Source organism: Stylophora pistillata, chromosome 13 (genome assembly GCF_964205215.1).
Source record: "Stylophora pistillata chromosome 13, jaStyPist1.2, whole genome shotgun sequence".
In the NCBI taxonomy this organism is placed as follows: Eukaryota; Metazoa; Cnidaria; class Anthozoa; order Scleractinia; family Pocilloporidae; genus Stylophora; species Stylophora pistillata.
The window spans coordinates 17272911-17292028 of record NC_142531.1 but is presented as its reverse complement, the minus strand read 5'-3'; the positions used below and the strand labels follow the sequence as shown (position 1 = coordinate 17292028).

The 19118-nt window shown below is 42.6% G+C and overlaps 2 protein-coding genes across 2 annotated transcripts in view; both read right to left on the bottom strand.

Moving 5' to 3' along the window:
- LOC111345688 (4-hydroxyphenylpyruvate dioxygenase a) overlaps nucleotides 1–19118 on the bottom strand; it is a 192804-nt gene that overhangs the window by 131276 nt on the left and 42410 nt on the right.
- On the bottom strand, nucleotides 1398–13305 carry LOC148717915 (uncharacterized). The gene is made up of 2 exons (XM_088742203.1): nucleotides 11542–13305; nucleotides 1398–11062 (listed from the first exon to the last, which is right to left on the bottom strand). Exons 1-2 carry the CDS (start codon nucleotides 13297–13299, stop codon nucleotides 2387–2389), a joined length of 10434 nt encoding a protein of 3477 aa, XP_088598329.1. The 5' UTR covers nucleotides 13300–13305; the 3' UTR covers nucleotides 1398–2386.

Genomic DNA, 19118 nt, shown 5'->3' with positions numbered 1-19118 from the left:
AAATCGACTGATCAATTTCGTCACCCCTTTCTTCTCAAATACTTTAAAAACAACCTTTAGAAAGTGCTCTTATTGATAATGGTTGGTGCCTTTTTAGGAGCGGGTTAAATTCCACAATTTTACCAAATGCTTTCTTCCGACAAATTACCACATTCCCGCATCCATTCTGTTCGCCAATAACAAGGTTTCGTAAATTCCACAACTACATTTTGCGCTCACTGATTGGCTAATTTGAAAGTGCTCTGAGCGGCCGGAAAGACAAAATACCGCGTCAAGAGTTTTATTTCCAACCATGTCTCGGTATATCGACAGAACTGAATAACATTTTTTTTCCTTATTTCTGTGCGGTAGATGCTAAAAATATTTTATATGCTGCAGTGTTTTACAGGGATTTCCAGCCCTGAGTTATCGAGTTGAACAATTGAAGGGAAATTCTATATCTACGCATACCCATGTATTATTCTCTATTTCACTTTATTCATATTCGGGCCAATAATTGTTAACCTTTAACTCCAAGAAGTGATTAACATGTAACTTCTCACCATAATATCCAAACATTATCCAGCAAACAGGTGATGAGAGAACTTAAACTCATCAGGTAAGAGTAATCTTGATCTAATACCAAATTCTCTTTACTAATTTACAAGGAAATATGAAGCAGCTGGAAAGGAGAATTAACAAACAGATCTTGGGAGTTAAAAGGTAAAATATATATTTGTATGGTAGAGTCAGACTGGCGATGTAACCCAGGTGCTTTTCCCTTAAAAAGTCAACAAATTGCGATCGGTTGGAAAGGGACTTTGCAACACCCAATCCATTCTAGAACTCTCCCCTGTTTCGCTTTGGAGAGGTGCTTTTCAATGAATTTTTCTGTCCTCTTAGCTCAAAAATTTGATATTTTTGATTATTGTTTCTAAATTAGAGCACTTTAGCCACAGTACGACCGATGTTAGTGTTCAGTAACCCAAATGAAACTCCGCAGAGGATTTCATGGTCGACTGCTCAGATTTTCCAGTCCTCTAACTATTGTAGTGGATTTCTGTATTCTGCAACTCTTGTGAGTAAATTAAAGTCGTACTTCACCCAGCAATGAGGACACAACATGAATTCCCCGTGGGTAGTGGTGATGGTATAATTAGATCCTCCTGTGCTTGGATGGGTTCCCATTGCCAGGGAATTCGTCTCATCTTTCCCGCCCTTGAAGCTAGCCGTAATTTTATGGGTATTTTTCTTTTTATTTTAATTATTTCCTTTTTGCTCTGTTTAACCAAGTCTGCAGCAAGATTAATCCTTAGATTTAGCTATTTTGTTTAGCTGTTCGACAATCGATCGGGAGAAGACTGGGTAGAAGGATCAAAATGCTATCTTAGGTGAAGAAGAAATGAGAATACCCTGAGTAAAAACTAAAAGCTTTTTTTTTTTTTCAACACCGTGATATCGATTACAGCAAAGAATGGGTCTAGGAAAAAAGTTTAGACAAAACTGAATTCTAATTAAGTTCAAAGTGTCTTAGGTTTTTCTGGTAACCGGTGCCCACACTTAAAAGTCCCTTTGCATATAGTTCGTGGAAGTAATCAGTACCTAGAAATTCTCTTTGCACACCAACTGATATATTTTCCTGAAAACCTCGGAAAAAGTGAGTTTTAAACTGCGTTTCTGATTAGTAATTTAAACATTTATCGCTCGTAAAAAGGTCATTCCCCGACGATTTAATCCCGTCAAGATAAAACAATAGAAGTATATAAATCGAGCATGGAAGGCACATTAAAAAAAATTCTTAATTATTATTATGTATTTCCTCACACAAAAAAGCACTATTAAAACGCTATATTATCATTCTACAATGAGGAAACTTTTCACCATACTCGAAGTACTCTGTGATCCCTTGTCAAAATATTACAAAAAAAACATTTCAAATGAGTTTGGCGTTGCAAAAATATATTTTGGACTTTACGCATTAGATATGATGGAGAGCCTCTCTCTCGAAAAAAGTACTCGATGCTTGAGCTACCATATGTATCCCTTTCGAAAACAATTCCCCTTCAACTCGCTTGGCTTCATTAACTAAACAATTTTGAAAAGAAAATTTAGTAAATTTTGTTTATCTTAACCGTTTTTAAACTATTCACTTTTCGAAAAATAACTGAGTTTTTGAAGTTATTTCACTGTCAAACTTTCATAACTCTCCCTTATGAACTATTCTGTTCCATATCATATGTTACATGCTCTTTAAAGACATGTTTTGCCGTGGCAATGACTCAGTACCATCAGTTTATCTCGAACATCTCTTTCGCAGATGGAGTCTTTTTCCTTTGGTGGGGGGGGGGGGGGGGCGATTGAAAGGTATAAGCTTTGCTCAGTCCCAGTATTTTCTGTTGGACAGGGTTTACTTCACTCGTGGCTCTTTATGTGTTGTAGACACCGGCCACTTTCCAAAATCAAAACTCACGTTGTCGCCAATTAACATAAACGAGGACCACTTAGAAACGTCTTCAAAGCCGTTATTCCTCATCCACTTCCTGGCCTCGTGGAGACATTCACTGGCACTTTCACCGCGGAATAAATGTTGGTAGAAACAAGTCATGAACTTCTCTGTGGCTGTGTCATCCAAGGCCCACCGTGCCGCCAACACTGAGCGAGCACCGGATCCTATGAACGCTCGAGCGATTCCAATAACTCCCTCAGCTCTAATCTGTCCACGAGCACTGTGACAACAGCTAAGTACCACCAGTTTAGCTCGCAGCTTAATTTGTGAAATGTCCGCCATCGTCAAAAGGTAGGCTTCTTCTCGTGGAATAAAGGGCGTTGGGCGCTTAGGAGAAAGAAGAATCTCTCCTCTTTCGGCATCTCCATGTGCAGCAAGATGAATTAGACTCACTGAGTTAATCACTTGAAGTACAGCCTCCTTTGTTGCATGGTGTGCAGTCAGAGATGTTACGCCAAGAAGTCTTCCAATCATCTCTGCCTCATTTCTTGCACATGGCAATGGCTCTATTGTCCTGCGTCTTCCGTTGTAAATCACCTCTCCAACCTCAGGGTCACCTACTATCAATGCCCCGGCCTGACGTTGATACTCTGGGGGGCTCTCCTGAATAATCTTCAGAGTCGTTAAAGAAGGAACGATACGGATCCTAGCCGTCTCCGAGAAATACTTGCCTCCTTCTTCACGTAAGGCTGCAAATGGAACTTGGTACATACAGGAATCGGGGACGATTATGACCTCGGACTCCTTCAGTAAATCAGCCACAGGAGCGATGATTATCTTGTGGCATAAGTGAAGATTCGCTTTAATAACTTTACCAGCATCATCGTCACGCATCAGCGCGCAATTTTCATGGACAAGCGACATCGACTCGGTATCGTCAAACGATCGATCTTCGCATTTCTCTTCGGGTAAAATGCCACGGAAGCTTGCTGAGAAAAACTCATCTAAGGCAGGGACTAGTCCAGTCACCTCGTTTGGGTGAAGATTCACTTCTCTTTTTAAAAAAAGAATGGCTCTCGTTGCTTTGAGAACCCAAAACCGAACAGATTCTTTATCAATCGAAATATACAAGCATGCACAGTCTCCTTCTCTTGGAATAACATTCTGAATGCCACACCACGTTTCTCGACTGCCTGTAATCTGCTCTTTAAAAGAGTATTGAGTCGCCATCAAGTCGGCCAAGCCTCTTGCCCGTCTTAGTTCCTCGACATAAAGAGCGTCTTCGGGCTTCGCATTGGAAGAAAGCAACCAACTGAGCATCTTGTAGGGATAGGTACCGTGCTTCTCTAAAAGTGACGTTTTAAGCTGATCGTTTTCTTTAAGAGAACCTCGTAAAGTGTCGAACGTTTCAATGCTTTGAAATAGGTATGAAAACGCGGCTTTAAAATCAACTTCTGATACTTTCAACACCGATAGGTGACAAAGGCATTTGAACTCGTCCAAAATGTGTCCAATGTCTCTACTGAGTCGGAGGGCCTTCCTGAAATATTTTTCGGCCATGCCATTTTTACCAATGGAGTGGAAACATGATCCCAAGTTTAGGTAACTGCCTACCTCTCCTTCGCTCCAGCCACTCTCTATCGAAATTGCTAGGGCTCTTTCGTGATATTCCTTAGACTTCTCATACAAACCACGCTGACGAGCGATTATTCCAAGTTTTGTTAAATCACTCACTTCTCCTATTCGTCCACCGACTTTCATTCTAATTGCGATTGCTCTTTCAAGATATTTGTCAGCCTCCCCATATTTACCGAGAGATAGATGAAGTCCCGATAAGCTTCCGTAGCATGTTGCTTCTCCATCTCTGTCGCCAACAGCTTTTTTAATAGCGAGTATTTTCTCCAGATACTCTCGGGCCTTTTCATATTGACCAAGCGATTGGAACAATGTTCCTAAGTTTCCGTAGTTTGTTGCTTCTCCATCTCTGTCGCCAACAGATTTTTTGATAGCGAGTGCTTTCTCCAGATACTCTCGGGCCTTTTCATATTGACCAAGCGATTGGAACAATCTTCCTAAGTTTCCGTATATTGTTGCTTCTCCATCTTCGTCGCTAACAGCTTTTTTGAAAGCGAGTGCTTTCTCCAGATACTCTCGGGCCTTTTCATATTGACCAAGCGAATGGAACAATCTTCCTAAGATTCCGTATATTGTTGCTTCTCCATCTACGTCGCCAACAGCTTTTTTGAAAGCAAGTGCTTTCTCCAGATACTCTCGGGCCTTTTCATATTGACCAAGCGAATGGAACAAGCATCCTAAGTTTCCGTAGTTTACCGCTTCACCATCTCTGTCGCCAACGGCTTTATTGATTGCGAGTGCTTTCTCCAGATACTCTCGGGCCTTGTCAAATTGACCAAGAAATTGGAACAGTGTTCCTAAGTTTCCGTACATTGTTGCTTCTCCATCTCTGTCACCCACAGCTTCTTTGATAGTGAGTGCTTTCTCCAGATACTCTCGGGCCTTGTCGTATTGACCAAGCGATCGGAACACTATTCCTAAGTTTCCGTAGTTTGTTGCTTCTCCATCTCTGTCGCCAACAGCTTTTTTGATAGCGAGTGCTTTCTCCAGATACTCTCGGGCCTTTTTATATTGACCAAGCGATTGGAACAATGTTCCTAACTTTTCGTACATTGTTGCTTCTCCATCCCTGTCGCCAACAGCTTCTTTAATTGCGAGTGCTTTCTCCAGATACTCTCGGGCCTTGTCAAATTGACCAAGCGCTTTGAACACTGTTCCTAAGTTTCCGTAGTTTACCGCTTCACCATCTCTGTCGCCAACAGCTTTTTTGATAGCCAGTGCTTTCTCCAGATACTCTTGGGCCTTGTCGTATTGACCAAGCGATCGGAACACTGTTCCTAAGTTTCCGTAGTTTGTTGCTTCTCCATCTCTGTCGCCAAGAGCTTTTTTGATAGCGAGTGCTTTCTCCAGATACTCTCGGGCCTTGTCGTATTGACCAAGCCATCGGAACACTGTTCCTAAGTTTCCGTAGGTTGTTGCTTCTCCATCTCTGTCGCCAACAGCTTTTTTGATAACGACTGCTTTCTCCAGATACTCTCCGGCCTTGTCAAATTGACCAAGCGCTATGAACACTCTTCCTAAGTTTGCGTAGTTTACCGCTTCACCATCTCTGTCGCCAAGGGCTTTTTTGATAGCGAGTGCTTTCTCCAGATACTCTCGCGCCTTGTCGTATTGACCAAGCGATCGGAACACTGTTCCTAAGTTTTCGTAGGCTGTTGCTTCTCCATCTCTGTCGCCAACATCTTTTTTGATAGCGAGTGCTTTCTCCAGATACTTTCGGGCCTTGTCGCATTGACCAAGCGATAGGAACACTGTTCCTAAGTTTCCGTAGTTTGTTGCTTCTCCATCTCTGTCGCCAAGAGCTTTTTTGATAGCGAGTGCTTTCTCCAGATACTCTCGGGCCTTGTCGTATTGACGAAGCGATCCGAACACCCTTCCTAAGTTTCCGTAGGTTGTTGCTTCTCCATCTCTGTCGCCAACAGCTTTTTTGATAACGAGTGCTTTCTCCAGATACTCTCGGGCCATGTCGTATTGACCAAGCGATCGGAACACTGTTCCTAGGTTTCCGTAGTTTGTTGCTTCTCCATCTCTATCGCCAACAGCTTTTTGGATAGCGAGTGCTTTCTCCAGATACTCTCGGGCCTTGTCGTATTGACCAAGCCATCGGAACACTGTTCCTAAGTTTCCGTAGGCTGTTGCTTCTCCATCTCTGTCGCCAAGAGCTTTTTTGATAGCGAGTGATTTCTCCAGATACTCTCGGGCCTTTTCATATTGACAAAGCGATTCGAACAATATTCCTAACTTTCCGTACATTGTTGCTTCTCCATCTCCGTCGCCAACGGCTTTTTTGATTGCGAGTGCTTTCTCCAGATACTCTCGGGCCTTGTCAAATTGACCAAGCGCTATGAACACTGTTCCTAAGTCTCCGTAGTTTGCCGCTTCACCATCTCTGTCGCCAACAGCTTTTTTGATAGCGAGTGCTTTCTCCAGATACTCTCGGGCCTTTTCATATTGACAAAGCGATTCGAACAATATTCCTAACTTTCCGTACATTGTTGCTTCTCCATCTCCGTCGCCAACGGCTTTTTTGATTGCGAGTGCTTTCTCCAGATACTCTCGGGCCTTGTCAAATTGACCAAGCGCTATGAACACTGTTCCTAAGTCTCCGTAGTTTGCTGCTTCACCATCTATGTCGCCAACAGCTTTTTTGATAGCGAGTGCTTTCTCCAGATACTCTCGGGCCTTGTCGTATTGACCAAACGATCCGAACATTGTTCCTAAGTTTCCGTAGTTTGTTGCTTCTCCATCTCTGTCGCCAACAGCTTTTTTGATAGCGAGTGCTTTCTCCAGATACTCTCCGGCCTTGTTGTATTGACCAAGCGATCGGAACACTGTTCCTAAGTTTCCGTATATTGTTGCTTCTCCATCTCTGTCGTCAACAGCTTTTTTGATAGCGAGTGCTTTCTCCAGATACTCTCGGGCCTTGTCGTATTGACCAAGCCATCCGAACACTGTTCCTAAGTTTCCGTAGATTGTTGCTTCTCCATCTCTGTCGCCAACAGCTTTTTTGATAGGGAGTGCTATCTCCAGATACTCTCGGGCCTTGTCGTATTGACCAAGCGATTGGAACACTGTTCCTAAGTTTCCGTAGATTGCTGCTTCTCCATCTCTGTCGCCAACATCTTTTTTTATCGAGAGTGCTTTCTCAAGATACTCTCGGGCCTTTTCATATTGACCAAGCGATTGGAACACTGTTCCTAAGTTTCCGTAGTTTGTTGCTTCTCCATCTCTGTCGCCAACAGCTTTTTTGATAGCGAGTGCTTTCTCCAGATACTCTCGGGCCTTGTCGTATTGACCAAGCGATCGGAACACTGTTCCTAAGTTTCCGTAGTTTGTTGCTTCTATATCTCTGTCGCCAACAGCTTTTTTGATAGCGAGTGCTTTCTCCAGATACTCTCGGGCCTTCTCGTATTGACCAAGCGATCGGAACACTGTTCCTAAATTTCCGTAGTTTGTTGCTTCTCCATCTCTGTCGCCAACAGCTTTTTTGATAGCGAGTGCTATCTCCAGATACTCTCGGGCCTTGTCGTATTGACCAAGCGATTGGAACACTGTTCCTAAGTTTCCGTAGATTGCTGCTTCTCCATCTCTGTCGCCAACATCTTTTTTGATCGAGAGTGCTTTCTCCAGATACTCTTGGGCCTTTTCATATTGACCAAGCGATTGGAACACTGTTCCTAAGTTTCCGTAGATTGTTGCTTCTCCATCTCTGTCGTCAACAGCTTTTTTGATAGCGAGTGCTTTCTCCAGATACTCTCGGGCCTTGTCGTATTGACCAAGCGATCGGAACACTGTTCCTAAGTTTCCGTAGTTTGTTGATTCTCCATCTCTGTCGCCAAGAGCTTTTTTGATAGCGAGTGCTTTCTCCAGATACTCTCGGGCCTTTTCATATTGACTACGCGATTGGAACAATGTTCCTAGCTTTCCGTACATTGTTGCTTCTCCATCTCTGTCGCCAACAGCTTCTTTGATTGCGAGTGCTATCTCCAGATACTCTCGGGCCTTGTCAAATTGACCAAGCGCTATGAACACTGTTCCTAAGTTTCCGTAGTTTACCGCTTCACCATCTCTGTCGCCAAGGGCTTTTTTGATAGCGAGTGCTTTCTCGAGATACTCTCGGGCCTTGTCGTATTGACCAAGCAATCGGAACACTGTTCCTAAGTTTCCGTAGTTTGTTGCTTCTCCATCTCTGTCGCCAAACGCTTTTTTGATAGCGAGTGCTTTCTCGAGATACTCTCGGGCCTTGTCGTATTGACCAAGCGATCGGAACACTGTTCCTAAGTTTCCGTATATTGTTGCTTCTCCATCTCTGTCGCCAACAGCTTTTTTGATAGTGAGTGCTTTCTCCAGATACTCTCGGGCCTTTTCATATTGATCAAGCGATTGGAAGAATGTTCCTAAGATTCCGTACATTGTTGCTTCTCCGTCTCTGTCGCCAACGGCTTTTTTGATTGCGACTGCTTTCTCCAGATACTCTCGGGCCTTGTCAAATTGACCAAGCGCTATGAACACTCTTCCTAAGTTTCCGTAGTTTACCGCTTCACCATCTCTGTCGCCAAGGGCTTTTTTGATAGCGAGTGCTTTCTCCAGATACTCTCGGGCCTTTTCATATTGATCAAGCGATTGGAACAATGTTCCTAAGATTCCGTACATTGTTGCTTCTCCATCTCTGTCGCCAACGGCTTTTTTGATTGCGACTGCTTTCTCCAGATACTCTCCGGCCTTGTCAAATTGACCAAGCGCTATGAACACTCTTCCTAAGTTTGCGTAGTTTACCGCTTCACCATCTCTGTCGCCAAGGGCTTTTTTGATAGCGAGTGCTTTCTCCAGATACTCTCGCGCCTTGTCGTATTGACCAAGCGATCGGAACACTGTTCCTAAGTTTTCGTAGGCTGTTGCTTCTCCATCTCTGTCGCCAACATCTTTTTTGATAGCGAGTGCTTTCTCCAGATACTCTCGGGCCTTGTCGCATTGACCAAGCGATAGGAACACTGTTCCTAAGTTTCCGTAGTTTGTTGCTTCTCCATCTCTGTCGCCAAGAGCTTTTTTGATAGCGAGTGCTTTCTCCAGATACTCTCGGGCCTTGTCGTATTGACGAAGCGATCCGAACACCCTTCCTAAGTTTCCGTAGGTTGTTGCTTCTCCATCTCTGTCGCCAACAGCTTTTTTGATAACGAGTGCTTTCTCCAGATACTCTCGGGTCTTGTCGTATTGACCAAGCGATCGGAACACTGTTCCTAGGTTTCCGTAGTTTGTTGCTTCTCCATCTCTATCGCCAACAGCTTTTTGGATAGCGAGTGCTTTCTCCAGATACTCTCGGGCCTTGTCGTATTGACCAAGCCATCGGAACACTGTTCCTAAGTTTCCGTAGGCTGTTGCTTCTCCATCTCTGTCGCCAAGAGCTTTTTTGATAGCGAGTGATTTCTCCAGATACTCTCGGGCCTTTTCATATTGACAAAGCGATTCGAACAATATTCCTAACTTTCCGTACATTGTTGCTTCTCCATCTCCGTCGCCAACGGCTTTTTTGATTGCGAGTGCTTTCTCCAGATACTCTCGGGCCTTGTCAAATTGACCAAGCGCTATGAACACTGTTCCTAAGTCTCCGTAGTTTGCCGCTTCACCATCTCTGTCGCCAACAGCTTTTTTGATAGCGAGTGCTTTCTCCAGATACTCTCGGGCCTTTTCATATTGACAAAGCGATTCGAACAATATTCCTAACTTTCCGTACATTGTTGCTTCTCCATCTCCGTCGCCAACGGCTTTTTTGATTGCGAGTGCTTTCTCCAGATACTCTCGGGCCTTGTCAAATTGACCAAGCGCTATGAACACTGTTCCTAAGTCTCCGTAGTTTGCTGCTTCACCATCTATGTCGCCAACAGCTTTTTTGATAGCGAGTGCTTTCTCCAGATACTCTCGGGCCTTGTCGTATTGACCAAACGATCCGAACATTGTTCCTAAGTTTCCGTAGTTTGTTGCTTCTCCATCTCTGTCGCCAACAGCTTTTTTGATAGCGAGTGCTTTCTCCAGATACTCTCCGGCCTTGTTGTATTGACCAAGCGATCGGAACACTGTTCCTAAGTTTCCGTATATTGTTGCTTCTCCATCTCTGTCGTCAACAGCTTTTTTGATAGCGAGTGCTTTCTCCAGATACTCTCGGGCCTTGTCGTATTGACCAAGCCATCCGAACACTGTTCCTAAGTTTCCGTAGATTGTTGCTTCTCCATCTCTGTCGCCAACAGCTTTTTTGATAGGGAGTGCTATCTCCAGATACTCTCGGGCCTTGTCGTATTGACCAAGCGATTGGAACACTGTTCCTAAGTTTCCGTAGATTGCTGCTTCTCCATCTCTGTCGCCAACATCTTTTTTTATCGAGAGTGCTTTCTCAAGATACTCTCGGGCCTTTTCATATTGACCAAGCGATTGGAACACTGTTCCTAAGTTTCCGTAGTTTGTTGCTTCTCCATCTCTGTCGCCAACAGCTTTTTTGATAGCGAGTGCTTTCTCCAGATACTCTCGGGCCTTGTCGTATTGACCAAGCGATCGGAACACTGTTCCTAAGTTTCCGTAGTTTGTTGCTTCTATATCTCTGTCGCCAACAGCTTTTTTGATAGCGAGTGCTTTCTCCAGATACTCTCGGGCCTTCTCGTATTGACCAAGCGATCGGAACACTGTTCCTAAATTTCCGTAGTTTGTTGCTTCTCCATCTCTGTCGCCAACAGCTTTTTTGATAGCGAGTGCTATCTCCAGATACTCTCGGGCCTTGTCGTATTGACCAAGCGATTGGAACACTGTTCCTAAGTTTCCGTAGATTGCTGCTTCTCCATCTCTGTCGCCAACATCTTTTTTGATCGAGAGTGCTTTCTCCAGATACTCTTGGGCCTTTTCATATTGACCAAGCGATTGGAACACTGTTCCTAAGTTTCCGTAGATTGCTGCTTCTCCATCTCTGTCGCCAACAGCTTTTTTGATAGCGAGTGCTTTCTCCAGATACTCTTGGGCCTTTTCATATTGACCAAGCGATCGAGCACTGTTCCTAAGTTTCCGTAGTTTGTTGCTTCTCCATCTCTGTCGCCAACAGCTTTCTGGATAGCGAGTGCTTTCTCCAGATACTCTCGGGCCTTGTCGTATTGACCAAGCGATCGGAACACTGTTGCTAAGTTTCGGTAGTTTGTTGCTTCTCCATCTCTGTCGCCAACAGCTTTCTGGATAGCGAGTGCTTTCTCCAGATACTCTCGGGCCTTGTCGTATTGACCAAGCGATCCAAACACTGTTCCTAAGTTTCCGTAGATTGCTGCTTCTCCATCTCTGTCGCCAACAGCTTTTTTGATAGCGAGTGCTTTCTCCAGATACTCTCGGGCCTTGTCGTATTGACGAAGCGATCCGAACACTGTTGCTAAGTTTCCGTAGGTTCTTCCTTCTCCATCTCTGTCGCCAACAGCTTTTTGGATAGCGAGTGCTTTCTCCAGATACTCTTGGGCCTTGTCGTATTGGCCAACCGATTGGAACACTATTCCTAAGTTTCTGTAGTTTGTTGCTTCTCCATCTCTGTCGCCAACAGCTTTTTTGATAGCTAGTGCTTTCTCCAGATACTCTCCGGCCTTGTCGTATTGACCAAGCGATCGGAACACTGTTCCTAAGTTTCCGGACATTGTTGCCTCTCCATCTCTGTCGCCAACAGCTTTTTTGATAGCGAGTGCTTTCTCCAGATACTCTCGGGCCTTGTCGTATTGACCAAGCGATCGCAGCACTGTTCCTAAGTTTCCGTAGTTTATTGCTTCTCCATCTCTGTCGCCAACAGCTTTTTTGATAGCGAGTGCTTTCTCCAGATACTCTCGGGCCTTGTCGTATTGACCAAGCGATCCGAACACTGTTCCTAAGTTTCCATAGACTGCTGCTTCTCCATTTTCGTCGCCAACCTCTTTTTTGATAGGGAGTGCTTTCTCCAGATACTCTCGGGCGTTGTCGTATTGACCAAGCGATCGGAACACTGTTCCTAAGTTTATGTAGGTTGTTGCTTCTCCATCTCTGTCGCCAACAGCTTTTTTGATAGCGAGTGCTTTCTCCAGATACTCTCGGGCCCTGTCGTATTGACGAAGTGATCCGAACACTGTTCCTAAGTTTCCGTACATTGTTGCTTCTCCATCTCTGTCACCCACAGCTTCTTTGATAGTGAGTGCTTTCTCCAGATACTCTCGGGCCTTGTCGTATTGACCAAGCGATCGGAACACTGTTCCTAAGTTTCCGTAGTTTGTTGCTTCTCCATCTCTGTCGCCAAACGCTTTTTTGATAGCGAGTGCTTTCTCCAGATAATCTCGGGCTTTTTTATATTGACCAAGCGATTGGAACAATGTTCCTAACTTTCCGTACATTGTTGCTTCTCCATCCCTGTCGCCAACACCTTCTTTAATTGCGAGTGCTTTCTCCAGATACTCTCGGGCCTTGTCAAATTGACCAAGCGCTATGAACACTGTTCCTAAGTTTCCGTAGTTTACCGCTTCACCATCTCTGTCGCCAAAAGCTTTTTTGATAGCGAGTGCTATCTCCAGATACTCTCGGGCCTTGTCGTATTGACCAAGCGATCGGAACACTGTTCCTAAGTTTCCGTAGTTTGTTGCTTCTCCATCTCTGTCGCCAACAGCTTTTTTGATAGCAAGTGCTTTCTCCAGATACTCTCGGGCCTTGTCGTATTGACCAAGTGATTGGAACAGTGTTCCTAAGTTTCCGTAAGTTGTTGCTTCTCCATCTCTGTCGCCAACAGCTTTGTTGATAGCGAGTGCTTTTTCCAGGTACTCTCGGGCCTTGTCATGTTGACTAAGCGACTTAAATAATGTTCCCAGTTCGCTGTAGCATTCTGCTTCTTCTTTTACATTGCCAGACGCTTTTATGATCTTTTTTGCCGTCTCATAAAATTTTATTGCCTCCTTGAGATTGTTTTGAGCTCGAAGTATTCTAGCAAGAGCTACATTTAGGTAACCTTTATAGAAGTTGTCATCAAAGTCCTGACACAAGAGTAATTCTTTGGACACCACCTTTCTCCTTAATTTTAAAATGCTTTGATGAAGTAATTTCGAAACTGGAGTTTTCTTGCTTAAATTTCCATTGTTCAGCAGAACTGAGCATTCTTCGCACAATAGGATGGCTCTTTTAACGTAACCAGTGTTGAGAAGGAAAGTGGCGACAGCTAAACCTATGTTGATAGCTAACGTGACAAAATCTTCTCCTGTGTTTTCCATCATAGCTCTCTTCGCTGTTATTGAGAAAAAAATGCGAAGAGTTAACTACTACACATCTGATGCGAATAATTCAGAAGATTTAAAAGAAATCTTGGTTTCGTTGTCTGAACAATTTGAGCACGCAAACCTAGTATAAGACCTGCCTCAGCGAAGCCCTTAAGACAGGGTTTCAATGAGGCTAACCGCTGGCCGTAAATTGGCCGAAAGTTTTAACCGATTGTCATAAAATAAGGTTAACCGTATTTCTGCTGAAAACAATAGAATTATATTAAAAGGTAGCCGTCAAATGGCCAAAAAGTTAACGGTTAGCCGTAAAAGTCATTACTCCATGGAGGCCCTCTTAAGAACCAGTGACCACAAATATCGAGAATCCGCCGGCAGTTGCAGAATTTCGTAATTGATTTTTTTTTTCCAAAGGACCCTTTTAGTGAACCTTTTTCGAAAATTATATCAAGAAGTTCTTTTGCGCTTTTTTTTCTCCGAAAAATCGAAAAGTTCAAACTACTCCCAGATGGCCATTCTCCTCCCCCCTCCCCCCTCCCCGTAAAGCAATGGGGAGCTTAGCAAAGACGACGGCGACGGCAACGAAAACGTCGTGTCGAAATCTAACTTTTCGTTTTTGTAACTCTTTCGAGGTTATTCCGATGTGTTTCACTTGGAAAATGCTGGAAAACTATTCAGGGACTATAGCACTACGAACGGCGTTAAAGTAAGGAGAAAGAAAGAAAAATTAACCGTCATGCTTTCACGTTCTCGAGAAAACCTAAAGTTTGGTTATTTCACGTTGTTGTTTTGCCGAGAACGGCAAAGAAATGCACCAAAACTTTAAACGCACGAGCAGGGCGATTGTTTCTGCTCATTAAGCCTAATGTTTTCTGCCGTTCTCGTTGCCGTCGCCGTCGCCGTCGTCGTTGCTAAGGATCCCTAATGAAAACTTACGAAACTTCGGCAACTTCGTACGGTTACAACGCGATGCAATCCCGCTTTTTAATTTTGTGTGCTAACAGACGGTCCTTTTATCTCTTAGAAAATATTAATTTCTTGTTACGTTGTTATGTTTAAGTCTGAATAGTCTTGTCAAGCAAGAGGTCTCGTATTTGGTTCATTCCTGGCTACATTACTGGCGAAGCTAAAAGATTGGCCTTGACCTCTTCAGTGACAGCCGTTCAACGGATCGCAATACAATTTTTTTCATTTTAGCCCGAACTCTTTTCACGCTGGACGCGCCGCCTATGGCGGGCCAAGAAAGATACTTTGAGGAATTAAACTTCAAGGATAAAGCTTAAAGATGATGTATATTTTAATTTGTAAATATATTATAACGGACCTTTTTAAAGGCTTTTAAATGGGTCGTGACTGTTGTTCAGCGATTCGTCTTGCATTTAAGACAAAAAACCCAAATTCTTTTAAACATGGACGCGCCGCTAATAGCGAGCGAATACAGAGAATTGGAGGAATGAAAATGCAAGGATAAAGCTTTGACATGATCAGTATTATGATCAGTAAATGTATATGGCATACCTATTTATAGGCCATTGAAGTTGACCTTTATTTTGCCTCTGCGAAAAAGACGCGAAGTACTCTATTTCAACGCCGACCGGTCACTATTCAGACTTAAAACGACAACATAACAAGAAATTAATATTTTCCAAGAGATAAAGGACCCTCTGCTAGCACAAAAAATTAATAAGCGGGATTGCATCGCATTGTAGCGTACGAAGTTGCGGAAGTTGTATAATTTTTCATTGCTTTACGTGGAGGACAATGGCCATCCGGGCGTATTTTGAACTTTTCGATTTTTCGGGGAAAAAAGGGGCGATAAAACTTTTTGATACAATTTTCGAAAAAGATTCACTAAAAGGGTCCTTTAAAAAAAATGAAATGAATTACGAAATCTTGCAACTGTCGGCGGTTCTCGATGTTTATGGTCAGTGGCTCTTAAAGTGCTACTGAGACCACATTTAGCGTTTGCCAGATTTTTCACTTTTCAATAGCTCTAGCTACAGCATCTGATGGCTACACGAGGGGCCATTGGTTTGAAACTATTTCAGAGATCTGGGTATGATATCTGGTATCGTTTTAAAGCCACTGAAGTTTGACCTACATTCATGTTTCCCCAGTTTGCGTAAGAACTTTAACTTCAACTTAAACAGTATTTCCAACCTCGTTCCCAGGGCCTTTTCCCTTGGTTGGAGGTAGGCCGGGAAAAAGCCCACCCCCAACTAAGGCAAAAGGCCCTGAGTTTGCAGTATTTCAATACCCAGAACTTCATAGCTTATAAAATTGAAGATGGGCAAAAGGGAATAATATACTGAAATTGTGATTACTTCTTCAATTTCTCACCAACTGTTTACTGACTGGCTAATCTCGGTGAACATGGTCAAATTAGACAACAACGTATATGTGAACGATCCTTCGCAGTAAAGCACTATTTGAGCAATAGTGAAAATCAGACCTGAAAAAAATTTCAGGCCTGTACGGGATTCGAACCACTGACCTCTGCGATAGGTCAGTGGTTCGAATCCCGTACAGGCCTGAAATTTTTTTCAGGTCTGATTTTCACTATTGCTCAAATAGTGCTTTACTGCGAAGGATCGTTCACATATACGTCTCATAACCGCTGTTCATACATATGTTTCATATGTTTGTTGTTGTTAGACAACAACATAGACAATTTGACCTCGTCTCTTATGTGGCGGCGTAATGTCGATTGGTATCGTTTTTGTGCATGTATTCCATTTCCCGTAATATCTCAGATAAAAGACAGGCAACTTTACTTTCCCTAAAAAGTGGTTTACCCCTCTATTAGTCGGTACACTTAACGTATATCAACTTCTCTTTTTTAGTTTCCGCTTTCTGGTTATCAGATTTTTCAAATCACCTGATGTTTGTTTACAAAATTGATTAGATTACTTTGGTTAAGATTTTATTGTTGTCTTTCAGATAGAGAAGGACGGTTTAAGAGGTACAAAAAAATGTGGAGAACCCTTGCATAAATTAAAAGAAAGAAATAAGTTTCATACAAGATTCTTTGAGCTCAGACGAGTTCCTTCAAATGAGGAACACATTATCGGCTAAGAGATGCATGGAAAAGAATATCGTAAAATTCCGCTTGCCTATAAGCCCTCCTGGTTATAGGCCAATATAAGGTTATAGGCCCATATAAGGTTATAGGCCCATATAAGGTTATAGGCCCATATAGGGTTATAGGCCCATATAAGGTTAAAGACCCATCTACTTGGAAACAAAAACATTCATCCGGTTATAAGCCCCCTTCCCCCTGATATTAGCACCCCTCTATGCTAAGGAGTGTCAGAAACCAAATTCCAGGAAATAAATACTGAAAAAATACCAAGCCAAGGCGAAGGAATAAGGACGAAGAAAACGTTCGAGGAGATTAATGAAACGTTAAAGATAAGAGTGCTGAAAAAAACCTTGAGACTTGGAAACCTATCCTAGAAACCTTATTGTAAGCGAGAATGGCCTTAAAAGAAGGTAAAATATTGCAGTCGTTTGTACTTTGGATGTATCGTAAACCGTATTTTCCCGCACAATTTACCTTGAATTTTATGTCATGTAATGGTTATGGTTATGGAGCGAAAACAACGCTTCGCTGTTTGTTTTCTGCGAAATGTATTTATCATGGGTTATGTAGCCCTCTCTTTGGGGTGTATTTATCATGGGTTATTATTATGGGTTATGTAGCCCTCTCTTTGGGGTGTATTTATCATGGGTTATTATTATGGGTTATGTAGCCCTCTCTTTGGGGTGTATTTATCATGGGTTATTATTATGGATTATGTAGCCCTCTCTTTGGGGTGTATTTATCATGGGTTATTTTTATGGGTTATGTAGCCCTCTCTTTGGGGTGTATTTATCATGGGTTATTATTATGGATTATGTAGCCCTCTCTTTGGGGTGTATTTATCATGGGTTATTTTTATGGGTTATGTAGCCCTCTCTTTGGGGTGTATTTATCATGGGTTATTATTATGGGTTATGTAGCCCTCTCTTTGGGGTGTATTTATCATGGGTTATTGTTATGGGTTATGTAGCCCTCTCTTTGGGGTGTATTTATCATGGGTTATTATTATGGGTTATGTAGCCCTCTCTTCGGCTTGTGTTCTGAGTGCGGATTACAGTGAGGATGTCTTTTCTTTACCAAAACTGAAACAAGTTGTTCGACAATACAAAATGTGGAATGGGGTAGTGTTTTGGCTACCCAAATGAAACACTCTCATGGGCCAATCCTGTAAAATCTGTCTCTACCTCATACAGCTCTAAAGTTAAAATGTTAAGACGCATAAGCCTCTTTCCAAAAGCAACACTAGAGACAACTTAAACAATGTTCCCAAATGCTTTATATGGTATGGCTGTGTGGGGCTCTTGCTCAGGTCATTTGATGAAAGATCTAGAACTAATTCACCTCAGAGCTGCAAGACTTATCCGGCACAAACTACCAAGGGACGTGGAAGACGGAAAAGTACTCATAAATGCAAATTAATGGCTCAGCACTGAAACCGCTCCCCTAAAAGTGCAATCAGATATTCTTAATGCAATTGACAGACAAGAAAGTGTCCTTCTCCTATTACTTGACTTAACGGCTGCTTTTGACCCAGTGGACCATGCCATCTTATTAAGTCGACTAAACTCTCTATATGGCATCAAGGGAAATGCTCTCCATTGGTTTACGTCCTATTTAATGGGGCGCAGACAGTTTATCCAAATTGAAAATGCTAGTTAATCCTCTGTTGAGTTGCAATGGGGAGTGCCGCAAGGATCATCAGTACTGGGTCCAATCCTTTACACCTTATACACGGCCCCCCTTGGTGACATAATTCGAAAACATGGCCTTAAGTTACACCTGTATGCCGCTGATTGCCAAATTTATGTGCCATTTATGCCTAATAATGAATCTGCTGCTCTGTTGAAACTGGAGGCTTGTACTAAAGAGATCTATGTATGGGTGGCATGTAATGGGCTTAGGCTCAATCGCGATAACACCGAGTTTTTAATCATACATGCCAAACACCGCCCACGACCACCAATATGTGACATCAAAATAGCTGGTGTCAGGGTAGTTTAAACTGAGTCAGCTAGAAACATAGGAGTAATGTTTAACGATGTTATGAATCATGAGCATCAAATTAAAAATATCTGTAAGGAAGCTTTCTTTCATATAGTACGCAATTTATCAAAAATCTGGAAATTTCTTAATCAGAAAGATATTGAAACATTAGTTCATGCTTTTATGACATCTAAGCTGGACAATTGCAATTCATTGTTGGATGAATTTCCACAATACTTATTAGATAAGGTTCAGCGGGTACAAAATACTGCGGCGCGTCTCGTCTCCTGCACTCAAAAATATGACCGAATTACGCCAGTCCTTAAAGAGCTTCACTGGCTACCTGTAAAGCAACCTATAATCTTTAAAATATTACTATTCACTTATAAGGCCCTGAAAGCTTTAGCACCTCAATATATATCTGATTTTCAGTATAACATAAACCACCTAGAGCTTTGCCTTCGTCCGATAAGAAACTGTTACAAGTTCCTCGTTTCAAGCTTAAGACTTATGGAGGCAGATCCTTTAGTTATATAGCTCCATATCTGTGGAATCAGCTTCCCAATGCCATACGGCAAGCACCATCGCTTGTGACATTTAAATCCAACCTGAGGACTCATTTATTTGATAAGTCTTTAATTAGTCATTAGGTTTTTGCTTAATACTTTTAGTAAGTTGTTTTAGTCATCTTAATCTTATTTTTCATCCATATAGCTGTACAGCGCTCTGAACTCTAGCACGGGCGCTTTAAAAG

Coding starts and splice junctions, on each gene's coding strand:
- LOC148717915 (XM_088742203.1), bottom strand. CDS start 13,299: ATGATGGAAAACACAGGAGAAGATTTTGTCACGTTAGCTATCAACATA. Junction 11,063..11,541: donor CGGTTGGCCAATACGACAAG/GCCCAAGAGTAT, acceptor CAATATGAAAAG/GCCCAAGAGTATCTGGAGAA.